We start from the raw sequence: 21687 nt of genomic DNA on the forward strand, positions 1-21687 counted from the left end.
GAGTGCCATTTACTTGGCAAAGAACCAGGTGTATTATGCGAGAACCAAGCACATTGATGTGAGGTTTCACAAGATTAGGGAATTGGTTGCTACAGTTGAATTGTTACTTGAAAAGATTCACACTTCTGATAATGCAGGGGCCATGTTGATGAAGCCTACTACAGCAGACAAGTTCAAGCACTGCTTGGACTTGACAAATGTCTCCAAGTGCTAGAAAGGAGAGGAGGCAGCATCCACAAACTTATTAGTTCCAAGTGGAGGCCCAATACTTGATTATCTTCAAAGAGGTGAATACTCGCCAAGGTGGAAATTGTTGGAACAAGTGGCTCATATTCTACTACTGGCTCATTGGGTGTAATTAGTTTATATGGGCATGGGAACAAATAAGTTGTGGAGGGTATTTTGGGGTTTTTCAAAATACTTACAATTAGGGTTTTCCTATAAATATGTTATGTTGTAACCCTAAATCATTGAATAGTAAAATATAGTTGCACTCTCTCCTGTGGACGTAGACACATTGCCAAGCCACATAAATTTGTGTCTCGACTCTCTTTTGATCTCTCTTTTCGATTACATATTATTCATTATTGTTATGCACGGTAACAATATAATATATCAATACATATGAATTATATGGGTTTGTATGTGTATGTTCCAAGCAAAAGATCAGAGCCTACATATATATCCACAACTAATTAGTATGTTTTCAAATGACTCCCAAAATTGCGATGTTTACTTTATTAGTTATGGCTGTGTAACCGTTATTGTAAACTTACGTAGTGGTGAGAGGTTGGCTCATTGAAAAAGTCACTAATATCTATACTTACTGAGATCGTGGACTCATACCTGCTACGTGGTTGCAACTTGCTTCGCAAACATGTAGATTACATTGTTGATGGAAGTACTGAGGCAGTTGGTGATGACCCAATGGCCAAATATTTGGACTATTATTATACTGATTGGGGCCTTGTGTGCCGAATGTTCTTTTGTTGAACTTCTTGTTAGTCCATCTTTTGTATAGACATTTATGTTTAGGTCTTAACTAATGATATTTGTATATGACTTATGCTGCATGTGAAACTTTTGTACAACCATTCTTTTATATCCTCCGTACACTAAAAAGAAAAAGGATTTGCATTGCAAAAAAAATAAATTAATAAAAGGAGGATTTAGAAAGGTGGAAACATACCCAAAAAAAAAAACAATAAAAGATAGGAATTAGAGTATTAAATATACGGACAAAGAATATATAGCGCTCTACTAACAAATACTGTTTTGGCCCAAGGAACACATTTGCAAGGTAAAGGGTACTCAAGGTAGAAGATATTCTCATGTGCCTTTTCGCTCTTGTATTTCTTCTTACCTAAATCACAAATAAGTTAATGATATACGTCCATAAGGGCTAGCTTAATCGATTGGGGCCTATGCCTCAAAAAGCAAATTCACTAGTTCGAATCCCTCTCCTCCCTTTTGTGCGAACATGTCAAAAAAACAAAAAAAGTTGAATGATATATACAAGTTACTGGCCCCGAGGAGAGAGAGAGACAATAGTGGAGCGTTCATGAGTCACGTCCTGACCAAGCGTATGCTAATCCTTAAAATTCGTGCTCCAATACTCTTGGGGCAATTGGTAAAATGCATCCCATGTTTCTCTAAGATAGGTTGTATGAGCAAGCAGAGAAGTTCACAGAAAAGACCTTCAACAAAGGTAGGATGCAGGTTAACCTAGAAATTTTTGACTAATCAAGAGCTAAACAAGATGCTAGCTCCCATAGCACAAAGGTAGGATTCATGAGTAATTCTATAAGTATCTTTTGTCTCTTTAAAAATGCGATGACTTTTAAAAAATATCATTTGATTAAAATTCAATACTAATCAATCACAAGCCTAATGATAATTTTAAAAACCATATCATTCTTGAAGAAATATAAAAAAGACTTCTAAAATTACTCATATGCAAACCTACAGGAATTATAGGAGCCATTCCAATTTCCAGCTATTGTTTTTAATCGGACAAATTACACTTGACATCATGTAGTTAGGGGCTGGTTCCCACCCATAACACGTTTTATGGAATTCGTATAAAAGACACAAGAAAATAATAATAAAATAAAATAGTGAAATGCTAAATACTATAATACTATCAAACATTCATGCAACAAAGATGACTTAGCACTCCCAATTAACCTTAGAATTAATCATTGTTTAAAAAAAAAAAAAAAAATTCAAAAGTTAATTTGGAATGTCACGGCAACATTGTTGAGCAATTGTAGGATAAAAATATAATATCTCTAGCATTACTCAATAAAATAATGCCATCAAATCGGCTCAGAAAACAAATAATAATAATAATGGCACTAAATCCCCCCCAAACCTTGTACTGAGAAATGTGTTAACCCACTATTAAGAAGGGATACTCAATTATAAGCTCAACCAGACGCAAGAGTGTAGAGCTGTTGAGTGCGGAAAAGTAGGAACTTCATTCATACTGGGTTACTCTCGGTACTAAAATAGGGTAAAGGGTAAATGGAGTAATTCAATCTGCCTCCCAACGTACATGTGCCCAAGATCAATAAAGCCTAGAATACCATAATTTTCCCAAGGGATGAGCAAATACACAGCAGAATCAGAATGCATCCAATTTAGGAAAGTAGTCAAGGCTTTCTTCCTTCGCTTCTGAAGGCACTACCCAACCTACTTATCACAAAAAATCATACATCTTTCTCTAGGACAGAAACAGAAGCGAGAAAGAATTCTACCTAAATGACCAATCAAGCCACTATTCACACTTGATCGACCTGTAAATGTGACGAACAAAGAGCAAAGAGGCACGAAAACCAACAGTCCCAAGCATGAGAAAGAAGCCATAGCAGATGCACGCCATATAGCCAAAGAAAAATGAGGTTTGCATAAAACCAGACATGTCCGATCGCGCATAGTAGTAATACAAGCAGTAGCCATAGATAAACAGCCCAGTCGATCCACCACAAAGGAAAGACCTGTGGTAATTAACAGCTATGATTAGTTGATAAGAACACAATTAAATTATGCATTTATAGATTTCTAACTTGAATTGACAAGGATCAGAAGTCTCAAAGGAAATCGAAAATGGGCAGAGTAACGGACAAATCACAAGACTGAATCAAGTTTATAAATGATTTCCAGTAAACAGATGGCCAAGGAAAATAATATGGATCATGTATGTCATCTCTATGACATATAGTAACTCGTGCTACCAATGGCATCATAGGATAAAAGCATCTCCAGAATTTTCAACCTTTCCAAATGTGGCTAATTATTGAATAAAAAGCCAGCAATCATAGGATGCACCAAAAGATGGCTTAAAGGAGGCATTTCACTTTACAGAAAAATGCCCTTAGAACTCAACTAAAGAGTGCAACTTGGTCTCAGTCAACATGCAATACATACTTAAATAAAAGCACGGAAGGGTGAGTTTGAGGGCAAGGAATTAAATGGTTGAGGACTAATTTAAAATACAACAATTGAAAAGCAAATATTATACTTTCCTCGTTGTGGTATGGCCCGTATGCCACTCCATGTGGTTTGGAAAGTGTCACTTTAATAGACATTCCCCTTTTAAGTTTTTTCCTTTGCGTTTAAACTTTAATATACATGGGCGCAAGTTAAATACACAGCATTGGCTGAGAAGGCAAAGAAGTAAAAAGGGGATCATATCACAAGTGATACAGAAATCTGTACGTTTGGGAAACCTGTGGATTTAAGGGCTTAACCAAGAATATATACTTGATTAGACATGTGTAAATGCTTTACAAGCTTTGGCTAACATGCAAGGGACATCAAAACATAGTGACGCAAAGATAACTTTGAGCCACAAAGGTAACTTTGAGCTGCAAGATATTGGGGAAAAAATGCCTTATGCTGTTTAAAAATTTCAATGAAATTGGCATTTTAGATGGATTGCAAAGATAACTTTGACATCAGCAATGGTTTGGAGCACATCTAAGCATGTCCAAATAAGACATTTTCAACAGACCATCCCCACACCAAACATCATGCTAAATCAAACCTTTGACCCAACCCCCACCTCAAATCTAACAAACTTGGAAAACTTATCCCACTCTCTTCTAATATGTTTTTCAACTCACACTCCAAATGTCCTCATTACCTCCTTAGAGCACCAAAATCTCCCCGGCGCCCAATCACCATTCAAATCCCTCACCACCTCTCACACTTCTTGCTCCTCAAAATCTCTTTCCAACCAAATACTCTCATATGCATCAATAGACATGAACTAATTGCACTATATGCTCCTTTATCTCAGTGGAGTTAGATGACATTGATATGTTGATGATAAAAGATTCCCCTTGGTTATTTCTTCGATGGGAATTAGTCACCTTATGAAAAAATTGTATTATTATCACCTCCCTCAACCACATGGCCCTAAATTTGTCTCTAACTCACTTCCTCAAAAAGAAGAGTTTTCTCCAACTCCTTAGACATATATTCCTTCCTTGTCCTTTCCTCCTCCACTAAACCACGACCCTCTGCAATTATATCCATACCCTAAATGCCTTCCAAAAGCAACTTCTTATTCTTCCCTACGTCACCAAACCTCTTCATTCCATTTTTTCATATCAACCTCCAGGGCTTTCAACTTACTAGCCAATACTACGTAAGTTGGTAAACCATGAAAGTTATAAGACAACCACCATTTTTTTACCTGTTCAACAAATCCCTCTTAAGTCAACCATATGTTTTCAAACTTGAAATACATGCTCTCTCCTCTTGTCGCCCTTCAATCCAACATCAAAGGAAAATGATCTCACAAGATACTTGGCAATCGCCTCTGTGAAACATCAGGAAAACGTTCTTTCCATACCGAAGATAGAAGAAATCTATGAATTAGGCAGCAATTCCCAATTATTCGACCAAGTAAAATGCCACCCCGCAAGTAGGATATCCAAAAGGCCCTGCTCCAAGATGAAATTTGAAAATTCCTGCATAGCTTGTGCGTCTATAATCACCTAATTTTTCACTCGAAAATCGAACTACCTTAAAATATCCCCCAATGCACCACTGTAACTGTCACCAACTCATCAAATCAACCAATTCATCCCACGCCACAGGATCCTCCTTTCACCATCATCACACGACAATCCTACTACAAGACAAAAACCCTTCACCCTTTCCACATCCCAATTGGGAGACACCATATTTGACAAAGACAGTATATTGATATTGATTGACCAAATCAACACTAATACCTTCCAGACTTAATTTCTAAATGAAATAATATATACCAAATTGGAACATATTTTTGAAGATACTGACCCTCTTGCTACACCAATTACTACGGCAGGTTCAAAATTAATCTCCTTTTATGAATAATAATTTATTACAAGAGGTAAAATATCTTGTACACAAAAAGTACATAAGAGAAGCAGCCACCCTAATGGTGTTGAAAAACTAAAAAGTTTTCAAAATCTACAAGATTTGAAGAGGAAAAATTAGGAACATAAGTTATAACCCAATCTAAAAGAGATCTAAAAATGAGGATTTTAAACATAGCACATTAGACTTGCAATCCTCAAATAGGCGCCGATTTCTTTCTCTCCAGGTGCTCCACATTAATAAAGCAAGGATGACTTTCCAGATGGCCTCTTTGGAGTGTTCCTGCCCTTGAGTGTTCCAATAATGAAGCAGTTCAAGATATTCCTTGGCATGACCCATGAAATTCCGAATAAGTTGAGAACCACAAGCCAGATTTCGCTAGTAAACTCAATGGATGAGGAGGTGGTTTACGGTCTCCTCATTCTTTTTGCATAGGCAACACCAATTACCAAGAGTAAGACCCGCCTCCTAAGATTATACCCAATCTAAAAGAGATCTAAAAATGAGGATTTTAAACATAGCACATTCGACTTGCAATCCTCAAATAGGCGCCGATTTCTATCTCCAGGTGCTCCACATTAATAAAGCAAGGATGACTTTCCAGATGGCCTCTTTGGAGTGTCCCCGCCTTTGAGTCTTCCAATAATGAAGCAGTTCTAAGATATTCCTTGGCATGACCCATGAAATTCCGAATAAGTTGAGAACCACGTGCCAGATTTAGCTAGTAAACTCAATGGATGAGGAGGTGGTTTACAGTCTCCTCATTCTTTTTACATAGGCAACACCAATTACCAAGGGTAAGACCCGCCTCCTAAGATTATCAATTGTGAGAATTGTACCCAAAGTTGCCGTCCAAGTGAAGAAAGCAATGCAAGATGGAGCCTTCACCTTCCAAATGCTCTTCCATGCGAATAGACAAGACTCTCCAAACTAAAAAGAATTATAAAGCTCTTCACTTCAAAGCTGTGATTGCATGCTGGGTCCACAACATTCTATTCATCTCCCCCGAATGGTTTTCGAGTACAAAAAGTTGAGGAATACGACAACGGACTTCCAATCCTAAATGCCCTGAAGGAACTTAGATTCTAGTGAATATATGTATCAAAGGGGTCCAAGTAATCTAACACTAAGGCCTCTTTGTCACAAGCTATAGAATAGAATTATGGAAATGAGGACTTGAAAGCCGCTTTTCCACACCAAAACATCATGCCAAGTTGAAGAAATTCCCCAAACCCTTTGTAATATTTCTCCAAAGGCCCATCCCATATGGCTCTCAAGTTTCCTATGGACACCAGCCCCCTCTCTAGATCCCATACTTCTCAACAATCACATCTCCATAGGGAATTCTCTTCTTGTGCGAATCTCCAAAGCCATTTACCTAGTAAAGCTCTACTAAATAGCATGAGGTCTTTCAAACCTCATATCCTCCTTTAGAAATTGGAGGGCAAACGGTATTCCGGTTCACAAAATAAAGCTTAGGCACTCCACCTATTCCATCCCAAAGAACATCCCTTTGAAGATGCTCCAATCTTCTAGCTATACTGGCTGTTAATGGAAAAAGGGACAAGATGTACATAAGTAAACTGGATAACGTGCTCTTGATAAGGGTTGGACAACCACCTCAAGACAAATACATCTTCTTCCAACTATCCAATCTTTCCATTTTCTCAACTACCCCATTCCAAATAGCTTTTGACTTAAAAGAAGCACCCAAAGGAAGTCTCATATACGACAATGGCATAGAAGATATACTACAATTTAGAATGTCAGCCAACTCTTCCTCATGTTGCACCTCCCCGACCGCAACTAATTCTAATTTTTGAAGATTGACCTTTAAACTCGAAATAGCCTCAAAACACGAGAATATGTCCAAGATTAAAGATCTCATCTTGGTCTGCATCATGAATTATAAGGGTGTGAACGCAAAAGAAGATTGGTGATTTCCAAAGGGGCTGTGTTTTGGAGGTCAACCCAGAAACTTGATAAAATAGCCCCCAACCATAGTTCTAGTCAACAAACTACTAAGAGCCTCCATGACAATCACAAAAATGAGAGGTGAAAACGGATCCCCTTTGCGGAGGCCACTAGAACAAGCAAAGAGACCATGCAGACTACCATTAATCAATATAGAGAATCAGACTGTCGAGATACAGGCAAACATCCATTTCCTCCATTTTGAACCAAAGCAAGGCGCCCAAGAAGGTAGAGAGATACTCCCAATTGACATGGTCATAGGCTTTTTCCAAGTCCAGCTCGCACAAAACTCTAGAAATTGTCGATTTTAATCCACTGCCCAGACGCCTACTTCATTCTAATAGCAAGGACCTTAGCCAAAATCTTATAGACACTCCCCCACCAAGCTGTTAGGTTTGAAATCCCTTCCTTCCAACTGTCCGATCTTTTTGGGGATAAGGGCAATGGAAGTAGCGTTAAGGCCCTTTTCGAACAAGCGATATTCATAAAGTTATGGAAGACATGCATAAGGTCATCCTTCACTATTGCCAACATTTTTTTTTTCCTTTTTTTTTTTTGATAAGTAATAGTCAGTTTTATTGAAAGCGTAAAGGCGCCCCAAAGTACACCGGGAGTATACAATAGGATCACCTAACTAGAGAGAGAAAAGCGAACAAGGAAGTCATCATAGCTAATCGACACCAGGAAGACATATGCTACAGTCCAAAGATACAAAGTGTGAAAACAAAAGATAATAAGTCTTCCAAAGAACCTTCCAAATCCTCAAAACACCTATTATTTCTCTCCCTCCAAAGGCACCAAAAGAAACAAGTAGGCACCATCTTCCAAACCGCAGCACTCCCCCTCCTTCCCGAAGACCACCAACAGGCGAGCAAATCAAAAACCCGTCTCAGCATCTCCTAAGACAACCCAAACCGCCCAAAAAAAGCGCACCACAAAGCATAGGCTACCTCGCAATGAAGAAGAAGGTGGTCCACCGTCTCCTCATCCCTCTTGCACATCCAACACATGTTCGTCACAATCACATGCCGCTTCCTTAGGTTGTCTAGGGTCAGAATTTTGCCCAAAGTTGCCGACCACACAAAGAAACTTGCCATCGGCAGAGCATGTGTACAACACACACTCTTCCAAGGGAAACGCCTCCTATCAGAACCAGCCAACGACGCATAAAGGAGTTTGACCTTGAACTGGCCTCTTTTGGAGGAGATCCACCAAAACCTATCTTCACACCCTCGTCTCAGTCGAGCAGAATGCAGCAACTGAAAAAAAGAGGCAAAAACATCCACCTTCCAATCATGAGCCCCTCTAGAAAAACTAACATTCCACTGATTATAGCCACCCCACACCTCCAAAAGAGCCGCAACTGAAGCATCCTTCGCACATGCAATACTAAAAAGACCAAGGAAAACTGTCTTAAGAGCCGTATCTCCACACCACACATCATGCCAGAATCGAACCCTAGTCCCTTCCCCCACCTCAAAACGCGTGAAGCCTTGGAAAGTATCCCATTCCTTCCTAATATTCTTCCATAACCCTACCCCAAAAGTACCTCCACACTCCAAAGAGCACCACCCTCCCCATAAGCTTCCAAACTTCGCATCCGCCACAACCCTCCACCAAGCATCTCTTCCCGAACCGTAACGCCACAACCATTTTCCTAGCAGTGAACGATTGAAGACCACTAGGTTTCTAATCCCCAACCCGCCTTCCTTAATTGGAGTGCACACCTTCGACCACTTCACCAGATGGTATTTGAAATCCTCGCCTAACCCACCCCATAAGAAATTACGATGTAGCTTCTCTATGCGCTTGACAACGCTAACCGGAATAGGGAAGAGAGACAGATAATAAGTAGGCAAGTTAGCATGAGTACTCTTGATAAGCGTGACCCTGCCACCCTTCGACAAGTACAACCTTTTCCAACCGGCCAACCGACGTTCTATCTTTTCGATCACTTCATCCCAAATATGCTTCGCCTTATAAGGAGCCCCCAACGGCATACCAAGGTATTTGATAGGCAGAGTTGCAACCCCACATCCTAGAATGTCTGCTAACATGCCCACTTGCTCCTCATTCCCCACTGGAATTAACACCGACTTAGCCAAGTTGACCTTCAAACTGGAAGCAGCTTCAAATAAAAGAAATAGACTCCGCAAATAACGGACTTGGGAGGGCATAGATTGCAAAAAAGCAAGGTATCATCAGCAAACAGAAGGTGAGAAACCACAGTGTTACCAACCTTGAAACCATCTAGCAGCCCCCCATTAACTGCCGCTGAAATCATCCTGCTCAAGGCTTCCATCACAAAAACAAATAACAGAGGAGACAGGGGGTCCCCTTGTCTCAAACCCCTAGAGCTGCTAAAAAAACCATTAGGAGATCCATTGACTAGGATTGAGAATCACACTAAAGAAATACAATGTTCAATCCAAGAGCACCAAATCCCCCCAAAACCATACCTCCTCAGCATATACAACAAGAAATCCCAATTCACATGGTCAAAAGCTTTTTCCAGATCCATTTTGCAAATGAACCCTGGCTCCCCCGATCTCAACCGACTATCAAGGCATTCATTGGAAATCAAAATAGGATCTAGAATTTGCCTGCCCTTAATAAAAGCACTTTGCAACTGAGAAATAATCTTATCCAAAACAACCTTCAATCTATTTGCTAATACCTTGACTATGATTTTATAGATACCTCCCACAAGACTAATTGACCAGAAGTCTTTAAGATTGATAGCGCTAGGAACCTTCGGAATAAGCGAAATAAAAGACACATTGAGGCTCTTTTCAAACAAACCTCCTGCTTGAAAGTCTCTAAACACCTTCATAATATCCCCTTTCACAACCTCCCAACAAGTTTGGAAGAAAGCCATAGAAAACCTGTCAGGGCCAGGCACCTTAAAGCCATTCATCTTGAACACTACCTTCCTGACCTCTTGCTCTTCAAAGTCTCTTTCCAACCAACTAGCCTCCTCCGATGGAGTCAAAAGAAATACCATCAACCAGAGGCCTCCAACGGCATTGCTCCATAAAGAGTTTTTTATAGAACTCGACTATGTGCTCATTACTCTCGGTCGGGTTTGAAGAGGGGTTATCTCCAATCATAAGAGTATCAATAGCGTTGTGTCTTCTATTGGAGTTGGCTATGGAGTGAAAGAATTTAGTACACTTACCACCTTCCTTCAACCACATCACCCTGGATTTCTGCCTCCAACTCACCTCCTCCATAAGCAAACAATTCTCTAACTCGCGAACCACCTCCGCCTTCCTCCTTACCTCCTCCTCTACCAGGGACCTATTTTCTTCATTCGCATCTAACACCTGGAGCTCCTCAAGAAGCAACCTCTTATTCCTCTCAATGTTGCCAAACACCTCCTCGTTCCAAGTCTTCAAATTCATCTTCAGGGCCTTAAGCTTACAGGCGAGAACAAAGCTCGGCGAACCGTGGAACACATGAGTCCCACCATTGTTGCACTTGGGCCACAAACCCTTCCGCTTTCAGCCACATATTTTCGAATCTAAACGGCCTTTTCCCCTTAGGCACTTCCCCTATCTCAAGGATGATTGGGAAATGATCGGAACAAAGGCGAGTAAGCCTCTTCTGCCTAACCCCTGGAAAACAAGCCTCCCAAGTTGGGGATACAAGAAACTGATCAATCCTTGACCACACCAGGGGATCGTTGGATAACGACCAAGTAGACGAGCCCCCAACCAGGGGAAGATCCATCAGCCCTTGTTCAAGGATAAAATCAGAAAACTCCATCATAGCCGCATCCAGATGAGCTCCACCTGATCTTTTGCTAGGGAATCGAGTGACATTAAAATCACCCCCAATACACCACGGCATGTCCCACCAACTCATAATGCCAGCCAACTCCTCCCAAAGGAGTCTTCTATCCCTATATAAATTCGGGCCATACACCCCAGTGAAAGCCCAAACAGAAAGATCCCCCATATTCCTGAAAGACACCGCCAAAGTGTGAGCCCCCACACAAACATTGACCTTCTCCACCACCCTATTGTCCCACATAATTAGAATACCACCCGAAGCCCCACTTGAATCCAAGCAGCACCAATCCACATGACTCCGCCCCCATAGGCTACGGGCAATTTTACGAGACATACCTCTAAGCTTGGTTTCTTGAAGACAAACTATGTCTACCTTCCAGTCTCTAAGCATATTACACACCCTCAAACGCTTGTCCCTCTTGTTCCACCCTCTCACATTCCAAGATAAAATGTTTAACTTCATAGTGTTGCTACCTGCCCCCTCCCCTTCCTACTGCCACATCTTGAACCCATACTTCTGGCATCATAATTCACCGAGCATTCCAAGTTCCTAACCTCCCTCTTGCCCTTCGTTCCGCTGCTTGTAGTAGCCATCGCATTATTCCTTCGTTCCTCTTCTAAGAAGGTCAAAAGAGCTAACAGCTGCAGCTTGTGGCCCATATAAGAAATCCCCACAATCGGATAGATCTCATTGGCGCATTGGATCACCCAATCTGAATAACCCGAAACACCCCCTGCAACATGAGCATGCGTGTTCCAAGTAGAAGACACATCGACATCACGACCCCCAACCCCTTCATCCTCCCTACCCAAACAACCTCTGTCCTCGTCCCCAAGTGTCTGAACTTCAACTCCTGGCTCAACCACCCCGCAGTCCTCTCCAGCAAGCTAGCCCTCATCACAAGGCTCAACTACTTCTGCATTCCCGAGTGGACAACCAACCCAGAACCCTACGTCCCGAGAAGAATCCCGCCCCTCACTAACCTGCACGTCCTTCTGTATCTCAACGCCATGAAAACCGGTCTCTACAAATCTATCCTCGCCCACTGGATTTGACCTCTCCACCATCGAGAGCTGCAACCCTGCCTCCCCATTGACCAGAGAGACACACGCTGGCGAGGTCAGGGGATCGCCATCCAATATTTGCGCACCAACACCGCCAGAGACCTTCCCAAACACGAACAACTCTTGATCAGCAGTGGGCTCGACCAACGAATGCTTCTCCGGCGGAATCTGGGTCGTACCTTCCTCTCCCCTGTCCAACATCTTGTTCGCCGATGAACTCAGGGGATCTTCGGCCACACCTAATGAAGCCTTACCGCCGATCTGACCACAAGGTAAGTTCACAGTATTTTCTGAAGTGGCGGCGAGGACATCCTTGACTACCGACGACCGCCTCCTTGAGCGTGGAACAACTGCCGAAGATGACGCTCCTGGGTCTCTGGTCCAACTCTCTATCCTTTCCCACGGCAGGTTTGAGTATTTTAGACTACTCCTCCCAATTGGTCCAGTCTGTCTTCTACATTCCTGGCCCAGGCCCAAGCCCACAGAAGATTTTAGCTTATAGACCAACTTCTTTTTAGCCTTAAAGCCTTTCGCGGCTAGTGGGCCTTTCCCTACGACCTGGTCTGTTTTTGATAGCTTCTTTCCTTAACAAGACCAGAACCACCCTCCATCTTCTGAAGCCCATTCTTCTCCACCCTTTTAATTTCCACGTCCACTCTCTGAGGACCCACGTCCCCCCCTTATCTTTCGACCCATGCCTAACAGAATTGGGATCCGAGTCCCTCTCTACCTGCTGACGCCCAAATATCTCCACCCTCTTAATTGCCAAATCCAATCTCTGCAAACCCACGTCTATTCCTTTTTTCTGCCACCTTAACGTCTCTTTGCAGTTGTGGAGCTCGAGAATTGCACCGGAGAGGTTCTGTGCCTGACACTCCTCACGTCCCGTCAGCTCATGTACCGAACTGCTACTCCTTGTGGGTGTCCTCACCAACGTTTGAAAATCACTCCCCGGAGCCCTTGCCTCTAGCGCTTTTTCCTCCATAATTTTCTTCCCCTTCGGCCAACAGTACCCATCGCCCTCCTGACCACAAGAAGACTTCGCCAGATTCTGGAACTGTACCTTGGCATCAAGCCTTGTGTCCTTGTGGCTAGTATGTTCTGCTCTGAACCTATAGAGGATTCCTTTAGCCAACTGGGTACTCGTGCCACGGGCTCAGTGAGATTTCCAAATAACTCCTCCGCCGGGTTTACAGACTGTGCCAATAGGCATAGCTCCTCCTAACCTTTCTCTTCTGAAACTTCTTTTCTTCTTGGGAACTTTGGAGGGACGAGCTGGCAAGGCGTACTTCCGAAATGAGGCGATTCCATCCTTGCCCATAGCGCCCTTCTGGAATAAGGACCAAGCCACTCCTTCGTCTCCCATCAAATTCCTCAATCGTCGGGAAACACCCGTGTCTATTGGAACACCGCTGCACAATAATCCTTAGATAACCCGCTCTGGATTGATCCCAAAAGACCTATGAGGTTTCCACTGTCACCAGTTCCTTCACTGTACGAGCTAGCCACTCTAACTCATCCTTCTGAAAGAAAATGGATCTTTGTTTCCCTTTGCTCCTCTCAAAAAGCCTCACCCCATAAGCCCCGCCCTCACCACCATTTCAAACTCTTTCGCCTCTACTGACCAACTTCTCCCCATACTCCCCTAACCTACTGACCAAACTACTCAAGACTAACACCAAACTGTACCCACGCGCCTACACTTAGGCAGAGGTGTAGGCGCCATCCACAAACCACTCGAGACTAAACACCAATTGATCACTATTAATTATGTTTCCTTAAACTGTCCATAATGAGGATTTTTCCTAAAGCAGCCAACCAAGCAAAAAACACAACTCTTATTCCACCAAATACTCCTCTAAGGGAAAACGATTGGACATCAAACAACTCTCTCTTGGAAGGAGCCCAACACAACTTGTCTTCACCTCGTCTTATTATGATGGAGTACAAAAGATCGAAGAACTGGTGAAGAAATCCACCTCCCAGCCTTGCGCTGTTATGATAAAACTAACTTTCCATTGATTCGAGTCACTAGCAAGCTGTAAATGATCTACCACATAAGCATCTTTGAAATGAGTTATTCTTAATAACTTCTAAAGCTAAGGGTTTTTCTCCCTGCACCTCACCATGTTAAAAACTAAACTTAGAGCCATTTTCCTCCTCGAATCTAGTGTATCTAAAGAACTTCCTGCATCCCTTTGCCAACATGATTGAAAGAAGACAGTAGTGAAGCCATCCGACCCCGATGCTCTATCACCATCCATACTAAGCAACGCCTAGAGAACTTCCTCCGATCTCTCCAACCAATCAGCTTTTGCAAATTCTAACAAAGGACTCTCCAAAACCCTCTAATTTGGGGTGCCAATAAGATGTTTCTGTAAAGAGATTCTTGTAATAGTGAATAATTGTATCAGTGATCGCCTCTCGATCGAAAGTAACAGTACCACCAATGCTAAGATTGGAGATAAAGTTATTCCTCCTGTGAGAGTTCACAAGACAATGAAAAAATCTCATATTATGATCCTCTTCTTTTAACCAGGTCACCCTAGATTTTTTCCTCCAACTAACTTCTTGCATAAGAGCTACATTCTCCAATTCTACTTTGACCATAGCCCTTTTGACTCTTTCTTTTCTTCAACAAAAGGTCATTTCTCTTCTAATCAAGGAACTGGATCTCTTCCATTAAGGACTTTGTTTTTTCTCTACTCTACATTTCCCAATACCTCCTTGTTCCAGCATTTTAAATTGAGCTTCAGCTGCTTAAGCTTATTAGCTAAAACAAAGCAAGGAATACCAAGATCTATCAATCCTAGACATAGAAGGCGGGTCTTGGTTTCTGGACCAAGTGAAAGAACCTCCCGCCCACAAGATATCCATCGACCACTATTCTGAAATAAAATAAGAAAATTCGGTCATCACAGAAGTTAACCGAGTAACATTAAAGTCCACACCCCCTCTCACACCGATGCACCAAGGAACTTCACACCAACTGAGAACCCATGATAACTCCTCCCAAAAATAATGCCTTCTAGAATTTACATTAGGGCTATAAACTCCCAAAAAAAAAAACTTAATTAGAACATATTTTAATTTACATGAGATAGAGAAAGTGCCCACCATATCTTCAGTGCATTCTACTACTCGTTTATCCCACATAAGAGAATATCTGCCAAAGCCCCAAACAATACTGATTGAAATCTACTCCATTTTAGTTTCTTGAAAACACTCTTTCAGGCTTCCAAATTTTAAGCAAGTTGCTAATGCTAAGCCTATTCCCCGCATCGTTAAATCCTCGAACATTCCAAGTAATAATCTTCAAATTCATAATAGGATAGGAGCCTTACCACGAGATCGAGGAGAAGAACAAGGTTTGGCTTGACTCCTCTTAGAATCATAGTTCACTAAGCAAGACAACCTTAGGGACTCCCTAACACCGTTGACCCTGCTCCTCGATTCCTTTTTGAATGACCCCAGTGATACTTTATGTCCCTTACGGCTGGACTCGATTGCAGTGAATAACACTGCAACTTCCTGTTCGAAGCATTCACAAGAAGGCCCCAAAAATTTGTCAAGTCCATACATTTTCCTCTTGACCCAGTTTGAGCACTTGAAACTTTCCATCCCGTGGGGTTGAGGAATTAAAAGAGGGAAACCTAGGAGCACTACAAACGACATCCTCTTTGCAAGAGCAGGGTACCACAGATACTCAAGAGGGAAACCCAGGAGCACTACAAACGACATCCTCTTTGCAAGAGTAAGGGTACCACAGATACTCAGTTGGAGGGCCCATAATCTGCTAAGCCAGCTCCCTCAGGTAGGTTGGGCATTAACCTATCGAGCCCACTCTCAGGGCCTAATAGATCCTTTAGTAGAAGCAAACACTCACTCCTCATAGATACACTTGGTTCCCCACTAGAAAATGCAGCCACTGGGAGGAAACAATGCTCAAGCACCAAAAGAGAGAGCACAACTAGGCCAGAGAGATGTGAGAGGTTGTTGTAGACATATTCGCTCAACCGAAAAAGAAAAACCCCCATGGAGCCTACAGTACACTACCAGACCGAATGCAACAAAACCCAAGTGTACACCACTTCAGACATCATCACTAACCCCTACCCAGGAGATGCCAACACAACACCAAAGGGACAAACTAGATGGTGCCCTCATATGCCGCTGAGAGGGAGAGGGAGAGGAAGAGGGATATGGAGAGAGAGGGAAAGGGAAAGGGAAATCTCAATCAATTTATACCATTCTTTAAATATTTTTGGGTTTGTTACCACTAACTTCCAGGAAAAAAAAAAAAAAAAAACTCTGCCCTCCATCCTCCCCTCCACCACCAACCTCCACAATCTCAATAACTATTTTGTTGTAGCTTTGCTCTTGATTGTTTGCAAATATTTCTTCTAAAGCAAACATAAATACCAAATCACTTGAAACTTCTCACTTTCAAACTATAAGCAAGAAATGTACCACACAACCAGGACAAGGAATAACATTCGACTGTGACTCTAAAAGTCAGAAAGAAATGAAAAAATAAAATAAAAACCTTTATGCAAGAGAAGTTACATACCTCCACCACCATTCATGATCTTCAGCAGCAAGTTGAAAGTAAGTCAAAGCCACAGTGATGAAAGCAGTGACAATCAAAAGAATAATGAAGACAATAAACAGGATGCTGTAGATGGTATAAATCCTGTGACCCCAGACACTCGCAAATATGTAGTAGAGCTCAATGTAAATAGCACTAAAAGGGAGAAACCCTGCCATTGCCATCTGAGGAAGGGTACTCCTGTACCAAGGCAGGGGTGGAATCTCACGAGGATATTTTGTGGTGCGGCAAGGAGCTTGGAACTCAGCCTTCATATTTTTCCCAGCAATACCACCCAATACAAGCAATGGTGATGTTACCAACATCCATATGAGGACTATCACCAGAATAGTGCCAAAAGGAAGTGCAGCAGTTGCACTGTAAGCAATTGCAACAGTGTTAAGGAAGCAAAAAGTGAGGAACAGAGGCCCACAAAAAAGGGAACCTGTCAGCAAAAGATTCCTCACCTGAACCAGAGAATGGAAAATAAATCAGTCCAGTACTCTAAGAAGCACCAAGTTCTAAGCTAAAATTTGTAGACATAATTCATCTAGACTAACCCAGTTCTTCCCTTCAAGCTGACAATAGAAAGAAGATGCTGTATATCCTGCTATCCCTGACGTGAGCGCATATATAACTACCAGTGCAGTAAATAGCGCTCCTCGGTTGTATGGATAAAATACACCAACCAATGCAAGCATAAAAATGAAGATTGTGCTGGAAATACATATAAAGAATGAAAAGGACTATTTAGTACAGACATGTGATAAAGGAAGCTTTAGAAATCTGAACAAAAGACACAATGAGATCCTTACAGAGTGAACAACTGGCTGCCAGAACCAAGAGCAGCAGCAAAAACAGAATTGTACTTTGGGAACCGGAAAACATCACCATGAATGTACTTCCAGCCCGTCTCTTCTTGGTCATCAGCTGCTTCCTCATCTTGGGCATATCTTTTGAGAAATTAATCAAAAAGAGTAAGATAATTAGGGGAAAAAAATAAATAAATAAAAAGGGTATACTACTTTGTTAATATACTTCATGAATTTATGATTGACAAATCACAAATCTTACTTCATGAAATCATTCTTCAAGACTCGCATGAGAATAGTTGCAAGGAAACCAGTCAAAAGGAGAACAGTCACACAAGAGTTTATGATTGAAAACCAATGAATTTCCAAGTGCTGTGGCAATGAAGAAGACTGTGAGTACTTCTCCATCCTCTTCTCAAAGGGAGTCTTTGTTTCCTTCCACTTCACAGAGTACATGAACTCTGCTTCCAAGTCCTTGTCCTCTGTCAGCTCCACCATAGATTGAGGATCCATTCGCGCACTGATTTCAATCACACGATCTGTGTTGTAGAGAACTTCAAACTGGATATGCTTGAAAAGAAAATATTTGTATTCAGTAGGGTCAGCTTTGCCTTCCTTCTCAATCTTTCCAATGAAACCCCATATTGGCAAGTCATCATAATACATCTGGAAGTAATAGTCCTTTTTTACTGCATTCCGGAACCGAGCAACTTCTTCCTTTGACAGCTTCCTTCTACAGACTAACTCAGAGTCTTTCTCTTTCTTGAAGTCCAGTTTATAGGGAGCACCAACAAGACGATCTCCATTCAACACCTCACCAAGTGCTTCCTTCTTATCTGTCTCATGACCTGCCATTGGTATTCCATCGATCATTAAGATAATAAAGAAAGAAAAAAATTATTTAAGGCTCCATTTATCTCAATGCAAATTTTACTATAAAGAATTTGAATAAAATTTCACAATATCCTCTTAGTCAGCTTCAAGAAAAAACAGATACACCCACATGCTAATGCCCAATCTTTTTTTTATATTTTTCTTGAGAATATTCCAGAATAAATTACCAAAATAGAGGGTAGCTATTTGTTTGGTGAATGAGTAAACGGAAAAAATTAAAAATAAAAGGCATTGCCAAGTTGCATTAGCTTCAATTGATTGCATCTTTGAGCTCCAAAGATTAAAACTAGTAACACTCCTTCCAATACTTTCAGCAACAAAGTGTTGCGAAAGCACACCACAATGGTCGCACACACACATACATGTTCATGTATAAATAATAACGAGAATTAAGAATGGAAAGCACAAAGCGAGATAAAAAATAAAAACCTGTTGCGCAGAAGGGCAGATCGAAGTAGCGATAGGTCTCACTGTAATCAAACAAGATGAAATCAACGGAATTAGCACATTTTTCAACTCATATATTCCTACAAAGTCCTTTGTCCAACAAATTAACACATTATACTACGAATTCCTCCTATTTACAGACTAAACAAACACAACCCACCAATTCAGAGACTCGAATTGCGACTTTATCCACCAGTAACCATAACCACAAAAACCTAAATGGATACTTAAGGGCCTGTTTGGACCCGCATTTCCTTCCTGAATTATTTTCTGTTTCTTAATCCCAAATACAATGCCCGTTTAAAAAGAGAAATTGTCACAGATCCGGGTTCGGATCTGACAAAGAAAGGAAAAGAGGGGAATGATAAGAGTTACCTGGGGTTGTGAAAAGGACCGACCTTGTTGGCGTAGAGAGGGACGGGATCGCCCTCCTTGTAGCGGTGATCGGAGGCGTCCGATCTCACCTGGGTTCCGAAACAGGTGATTAGCACCGCTATGACAAGAATTATCGTGGCAGCGTTCTTCTTCTTCATGCTTGTTTTCTGATTTCGAAGAACAGAGAAAGAAAGAGAGCTGAAATTTGAAGTTAAATAAACGACGACACAAAAGGACGGCAATTTATTTATTGAGAAATGTATTACAGACAGTATTGTTGCTTTCTTTTGTTTTCTTTTTTAATTTTCTCTGATTTTCTGTTTTTGTTTTTTAGTTGTGACTTCTGAGAGTCACTGACTTGGGTCCCATGGCTACTCGGCTACACAAGGTGCAATTCTTCGTTGAATAATTATATTTAGTATTATTTACAAAAAAAAACATATATATATATATATATATATAGTACACTCCCATATAATTGAAAGATGTGACTATGAAAATATCAGCAATTTATTCTTAGAAAAACTACACACTCCCTCAAATTATCACCCTCATTATTAACGTTCCCTCAAATTATCGATTATATCAAGGAAAATGTTACAGTTCCTTCCCGATTCTTCTCTCATTTTCTCACTTTTCAAAATTATCATTGAATATGTGGGATCATACGAGTTTTACATATGAACCCTACAAATTTAATGGTAATTTTGAAAAATTGGAAAACGAGAGAAAAATACGGGTGGATACATAGCATGTCTCTTGTATCAATATTACTCCTAAATTATCAAAAAAATATCAATATACCCCAAGACCAATAAAAATACAAAAATAACATTTTTAATAAGACAAAATATTCTTATAAGTTTCTTCCAAAAAAAAAAAAAAAAGGAGAAAACTTCACTTTAGACCTTTGAACTACTGCGCGTTTTGACAAGATCCCCAAAGTTCAAAACATCTTAATCTAAACCCATGAACTTTCGATTGCAGTCAATTTGAACCCCTCTATCAGATTTTAAATGTTAAAAGTCAAACAATGATGTTTATACCCTGACTTTTTTATAAAATTTCAAATTTACCCTTAATTCCAAATTTTAAAAAAAAAAAAAAAAAAAAAAGGGTTCAAGGTCTGCCCTTGTGACCCGTGGGTTAGGCCACACCCATGTGGGTCTGGGCGTGACCCAGCCGTGGGTCACGGCTAGACCCGCATGGGTCGCTGCCTGTTGACCCACGGCTGGGTCACAGTCGTGACCCAGCATGGGTCTGCTGACCCACAGCTGGGTCCTGACCAGACCCACGGTGGGTCTCTGGTCGAGACCCAACGTGGGATCTAGCTTGACCCAACATGGGGTCTGGCCTGACCCACGGTGGGTCTCTGGTCGAGACCCAACGTGGGGTCTAGCTTGACCCAACATGGGGTCTGGCCTGACCCACAGGTCTTTTTTTCCTTTTCTTTTTTTTTTGTTTTTTTTTAATAAATAAATAAACAAAAAACAGAGATATTTTGGCATTTTTAGGTATTGTCGTTAGAAGTTAATGGCTAAATCTGGTGGAGGGGCTCAAATTGACTATAGTTGAAAGTTCATGAGTTCAAATGGAGAGGTCTTAAACTTTGGAGAGTCTTGTCAAAACGCATGATAGTTCAGAAGTGTAAAATTGAAGTTTCCCCAAAATACTATTTAAAAGAACTAAGGGAAGCTTGGCCACCCCTTTTGACCAAATAGGAGGAGGTCGAGCCACCCTCTAAGCCATAGGAGTGGCTCATACACTCCTTATGGCCGACCTAAAGGGAGTCAAACCATCTCTTAGCCATTTGAAGGTGGTCCGGCTACTCCCCAAATGTCTAGAAGTCGCACTACCTTCTAGACCCTCTTAGCCATTTTGAAGGTGGTCCACCATTTCCCAAATGGCATAGTCACACTCCCCAACTCTCATTTAGCTAAATGTAGTAGGTGAACCACCCCCATTTTGGCTCGCTACTCTATTGATTTTTCCTTTTTTTCCCCTTTTTAATTTTTAGTTTTTACTCTTTTTATGTAATTTTAAGATTTTTTTTTTTTTTAATTTTATGAAATGTAATTTTGTCATACATTGGCATTTTTTGATAATTAGGAAAGCATTGACATAATTGGTAGTTTGGACAATGGGTTGGATAATTTGAGCGAAATATGTGTACTTTGTCCCTTCTTTCTTTTTAGTAAATTTTAATTTAATGACTGAATTTTTACTGTCACGTCATTTAACTGTATAATAGTTATATAAAACTCTACTAAATAACATTTATTTTTAAGTACCTCATTTCGTAGCCTAGAGTTATTGTTCAAATAATAAAAAATGAATTCACACATTTATTTGCGAAAGCACTTGA

At 41.0% G+C, this 21687-nt stretch overlaps 1 protein-coding gene across 1 annotated transcript; it reads right to left on the reverse strand.

Annotated features, from left to right (window-relative positions):
* Positions 1-2223: 2223 nt before the first annotated feature.
* Positions 2224-19569, reverse strand: LOC132177401 (transmembrane 9 superfamily member 3). Its single transcript, XM_059589693.1, has 7 exons — positions 19323-19569; positions 18930-18970; positions 17869-18454; positions 17610-17747; positions 17355-17511; positions 16777-17261; positions 2224-2999 (listed from the first exon to the last, which is right to left on the reverse strand). Exons 1-7 carry the CDS (start codon positions 19478-19480, stop codon positions 2780-2782), a joined length of 1785 nt encoding a protein of 594 aa, XP_059445676.1. The 5' UTR covers positions 19481-19569; the 3' UTR covers positions 2224-2779.
* Positions 19570-21687: the final 2118 nt, after the last annotated feature.

The sequence above is a fragment of the Corylus avellana genome, chromosome ca4, assembly GCF_901000735.1.
Source record: "Corylus avellana chromosome ca4, CavTom2PMs-1.0".
Taxonomy (NCBI): domain Eukaryota; kingdom Viridiplantae; phylum Streptophyta; class Magnoliopsida; order Fagales; family Betulaceae; genus Corylus; species Corylus avellana.

Coding starts and splice junctions, on each gene's coding strand:
- LOC132177401 (XM_059589693.1), bottom strand. CDS start 19,480: ATGAAGAAGAAGAACGCTGCCACGATAATTCTTGTCATAGCGGTGCTA. Junction 18,971..19,322: donor GGTCCTTTTCACAACCCCAG/GTAACTCTTATC, acceptor GTTTGATTACAG/TGAGACCTATCGCTACTTCG. Junction 17,512..17,609: donor GGCAGCCAGTTGTTCACTCT/GTAAGGATCTCA, acceptor ATGTATTTCCAG/CACAATCTTCATTTTTATGC.